Source organism: Triticum aestivum, chromosome 5D (genome assembly GCF_018294505.1).
Source record: "Triticum aestivum cultivar Chinese Spring chromosome 5D, IWGSC CS RefSeq v2.1, whole genome shotgun sequence".
NCBI lineage: Eukaryota > Viridiplantae > Streptophyta > Magnoliopsida > Poales > Poaceae > Triticum > Triticum aestivum.
The window spans coordinates 541910174-541914437 of record NC_057808.1 but is presented as its reverse complement, the minus strand read 5'-3'; the positions used below and the strand labels follow the sequence as shown (position 1 = coordinate 541914437).

The window sequence follows — 4264 nt, the reverse complement described above, 5'->3', positions numbered from 1 at the left end:
CATCTATCAGAGCGGCCTCCCACGAGGAGACAGGGCCGTTCCTCCGGCAACTAGTCCTCCTCATCTCTGGGGGGAGATGACTATCCCCTCCTTGCCGGAGGATCCCGCCCCTGTGGATGCCAAGGGGCATGGAGAGAGAGGGCGGCAACGCCAAGATTCGCCTGACGGGGAACTTCCACCGCATTCGCATGTCGGGATGGGGGGAGAACCACGACTTCGGCATCGCCGCTGGGCTCGGGGACAGGAACGGGGAGGGGGACGGTGCTCGGGTAGGTGGAGTGCAGATGCCTGCGTCGCTGGCGCACGGCTTAAATAGCCACGATCAGGCCAAGCGAAAGGGGCAGTCAACCCACTTCAATGCGGCGCAGCAGTCGGAGTTGGTTTCTCGGGACGCGCCGTCGCCGCCGAGAGGTCGCGTCTGTCAGCGTCGCCCTCCCGTCCGGTCACATCGCGCAACATCAATGTCGGTCTTGCATGCTTTGGACCGGCATGAATGCGGCACGACATGCGGCGCAAACGTTTGGTGAAAAGCGCTCAAGAGGCGAGTGAGATTTTTGGGTGGGTCAGCCTGTCAGGGTAGCCGAAAGCAGCCGTGGTAGCAGTCCGGACACCCACAAAACGCCCACTTTGTCTCCTGTTTGCTGGAAGAAGCGTATCCGGAGCGCTCGACGGACTGATGCAGGATTGTGTTGGATGACAAAACATGTTTGAATCGGTTGCAACTGGTTTAAGGGCGGGGGTTGGAGATGCCGTTAGAAGAAGAAAGGAGACGAATCTAGGGCCACGCCACTTTTCCCCATTCCCTGCTCAGTCCAGTTCTCCACCCAAACAGAGCAAGAGCAGGAAAACTCCCAAGAAGAAGAAAGAAGGGGAGGAAGCAGATAAGCGGAATCAGGAAGGGGAAATGGCGGAATCGAACTCGTACGAGGAGCAGCGCCGGAGGCAGATTGAGGAGAACCGCCGGAAGCTGGACGAGCTCCGCCTGCATCACCTCTCCGCCGCCGTCCGCGAGGCCGCCGCCAGGCCCAAGCCCAACCCCAAACCGGTCCGTCAGTTCCTCTCCCTTCTTCTTCCTTGCCTCCGGTCTTCCATCTCCTTTTTCTCCCGTATGCATGACTGGTCCGCTGCTTCCGTGTCGCAGAAGCCGAAGGCCCCGCCCCCCGGCGAGCTCCGGCGGTCCGGCCGCGTCGCCAGCCTCCCGGAGCAGCCCAACTACCTCAAGGGCGCGCAGCAGCGCGACTACCAGGGACTGTACGCCGATGTTATTTGGAAAGGGCCGACCGACGAGGAGAGGGCCACCGCCGCCGCCAAGGCCGAGGAGCTCCAGCGCCAGATTCACCGCATCCGCTGGCCCGCCTTCGTCAAGCCCATCACCCACGCCTGCGCCAGCAGGGCAAACTTTATGGTATTGTAGCAAGAAAACCTCCACTGAATGTGAGGCAAATGTGGTTCTTGGATCGGGTGGGTGTTCATTTGGTGGGTTATATGCATTGTGACAGACTATCCCGAAGCAATCCACCGAGTACCTCCCGGCGCACGATGAGCCAGTCGTCGTGGTGGATGAGGCGGATGACGAGTCCCACATGATGTACAATGCCAGCAGACAGGGCAGGCACTGCTACCTCAGCAAGGGGTGGAGAGAGTTTGCCGTCGACTATGACCTTGAAAATGGCGATTGCTTGGTTTTCCAGCTGATAGAGAGCGCAAAGTTCAAGGTGAGATTCAGCATGCCCTCGGCTCCATGGGTAAAAAACGCTCTACTTTTACTTTTAGGAACTCCACATTCAGTACATTGCGTATATTACTTGTTTTCATGCGAAATTTGTGTGGAATTCCTTGTGTACCAAATGCAGCCTTGCGATTCTTAAACATTCCTGAAAGTTGCTTGGTGGTCGCATACTCGTTAATGCGTACGTCTGTCAAAACAATGGTCTTTAAGTTTATATACATGAGAAAAACCTGTTATGTGTACATAATAACTAGACTGCGTACTTCAATGTTTTCCGTATGTCTTAGGTTTAAATCATAAAGTGGGTTATATGCCATATCCGAAATTGAGGCCGGTAAGCTGTGTCTACTTATTCATAGATAAGAAACTAGGCTTGTTTGGACTGCCAATTAATTCTGCACACAGTTTGCAGGAAATGATGTTATTGCTCAGCATCCCTACTGTATATAACTTCATTCCAGCCAGATCTAAAAGAGCCTCTAGGAATTATTTAATTCACAGGCCTTTAATTGTCTACTGTTATAGTATCTTTTTAGATAATGGAAGGGATTCTTTTAAGACCAAATTGTGAGGAGGTCGTTTTATTTCACTGCCAAGTGTCATATTGTACAACCTCATTAGTTTTGTAAATGATGCAGGTCTACATTTTTAGAGCAAGCCCAGACTATGAGAGCGACGAAACTTCCGATGACTCTGAGGATGAACAGAAGTGAAGATGTGTGCTTCCAATACAATGTTAGATCGGAGGGCAGGTACATTGTTCTTAACATTATTTGCCTAGGTCGAATACTTAAATCCAATATTTGTTTATCTTTTGCCTAAGCACCGATTTGATAATTGGCCAAGCTCAGTTTGCGGATAAAAAAAATACAAACCCGCTTGCTTATGAGTTATGACAAAACATAACTGTGTTTCCAGCACTGGAGTTAGATCTTTTCACGAAACGCACTGCCGTTTCTCCCATTTCCCTATTGGTTTGAGATTTCAAGCATGGCAACCTTATTTTGTTACTTATGTCTTATGCTATGAAAATACATGGAGAGCTGCGGTTTATTCATGAAGTCTGGGACTTCTATGTTGCCAAATGCCGAAACTAATCGATCGTCATCAGAGATGTACTCGTAGAAACTGTAAGGATAGTTTTCCTTGTTGTTTTAAATCCTCTCCTCTTCGCAAGGGTTCTGCTTGTCTTACGTCAGTCAGCCCCCTTAGACTCGATCAGCACTCCAAATGATTTGTAGCAGTCGCCAAAACAAAATGGGGTTTTATCATTTATGCCACGGGTTGTGTCCCACTACTCAGTTTTGCCACTAGGAATTTCAACCGCTCAAAAATGCCATCGCTTCGTTAGACACATGCTCAAAATGCCACTAGACACCATTATTGTGATCTCAAATATCTTTTGCTATGTCATAATGACATAAATACCTATGGACCAACATGCCAGCTCTCCCTCTATCTCACTACAAAGTGTGGGGCCTACTTGATCCCAACAGCGTTCTTATATTCCTGTAAATTATTCGCTTGGTTACTCCTGACAAGTGGGGCCACACTTATCATTGTGAGATAGAGAGAACTGACATGTGGGTCTAGGCTTATTTTTCTCATATAACATTGTCAACGGTTTGAAGTGAAAATAACATTGTCTAATGGCATTTTTGAGCAAACATCTAACGGAGCGATGGCATTTTTGAGATATCTAATGGCATTTTTGAGCAAGCATCTCACATATCGATGGCATTTTTGAGTAGTTGTAACTTCTAATGGCAAAACTGAGTAGTGAGACACAACTAGTGGCATAAATGATAAAAACCCCTAAATAAAATGCTCTTGTATACAGTTCTGATCTATCCATATAAATGCTGACATGTCAAATATGTTTGTTTCTTTTGCAGTTTGTTAGAGAAGCAATTTCTTCGATGAGGCTGGAGACTCGGCTAATGCAGTTTCGTGCTGGTTGCGTGTAGAGTCGCCGCACTCTCGGTCTCAGTGTAGCAGGATTTTTAACCTAGATAGGTGTAGTAGGTAGCAGATCGCGGTGCAGACCTTGTATGGGTTGAACAATGAACCAAATGCTTCTAGCCTGATGATGATGGTCTCGAGTGCATTTTTCGTGACTGTTCCTGTTTGTTTGAGGTGCCTTTGTCTGTGTCACAGATGGGATGGGTTTTCTCTTCCGCGAGCACATGCTCGGGTGGGTGCTGAACAGGCAAAATCATCATATTTTAAAGTTTCAAATAAATCTGAAACAAAATATACACATAGATATGGATGTATATTACATTTCTCTAAGTTTTCATGATGAGATACGTTATGATGTGAGCTACAAAAAAAATCATGAACTTCCATAGTGAATGGTGTGCTGGCTAGATATACATGATTTTTCATCATGAAACTTCACATACATGTAGTGTGCACCCCTACGTATATGTTTATTTGTTTTCACAATTTGAAACTTCAAAGGTTTTTTTCTTGAAAAAAAATCTTTTGAAATTTCCGAAAATCGGGCTCCTTGGAGCCTTAGATCCAGAAGCA

The 4264-nt window shown here is 47.5% G+C and overlaps 1 protein-coding gene across 1 annotated transcript; it reads left to right on the top strand.

The window, feature by feature from the left end:
* Positions 1-780: 780 nt before the first annotated feature.
* On the top strand, positions 781-3864 carry LOC123126091 (B3 domain-containing protein Os06g0194400). Its single transcript, XM_044546494.1, has 5 exons — positions 781-1045; positions 1142-1405; positions 1500-1715; positions 2368-2481; positions 3625-3864. The coding sequence occupies exons 1-4, from the start codon at positions 905-907 to the stop codon at positions 2440-2442; spliced, it is 696 nt and encodes a 231-aa protein (XP_044402429.1). The 5' UTR covers positions 781-904; the 3' UTR covers positions 2443-2481; positions 3625-3864.
* The last annotated feature ends 400 nt before the right edge of the window (positions 3865-4264 follow it).

Coding starts and splice junctions, on each gene's coding strand:
- LOC123126091 (XM_044546494.1), top strand. CDS start 905: ATGGCGGAATCGAACTCGTACGAGGAGCAGCGCCGGAGGCAGATTGAG. Junction 1,046..1,141: donor CCAAGCCCAACCCCAAACCG/GTCCGTCAGTTC, acceptor TCCGTGTCGCAG/AAGCCGAAGGCCCCGCCCCC. Junction 1,716..2,367: donor TAGAGAGCGCAAAGTTCAAG/GTGAGATTCAGC, acceptor TAAATGATGCAG/GTCTACATTTTTAGAGCAAG.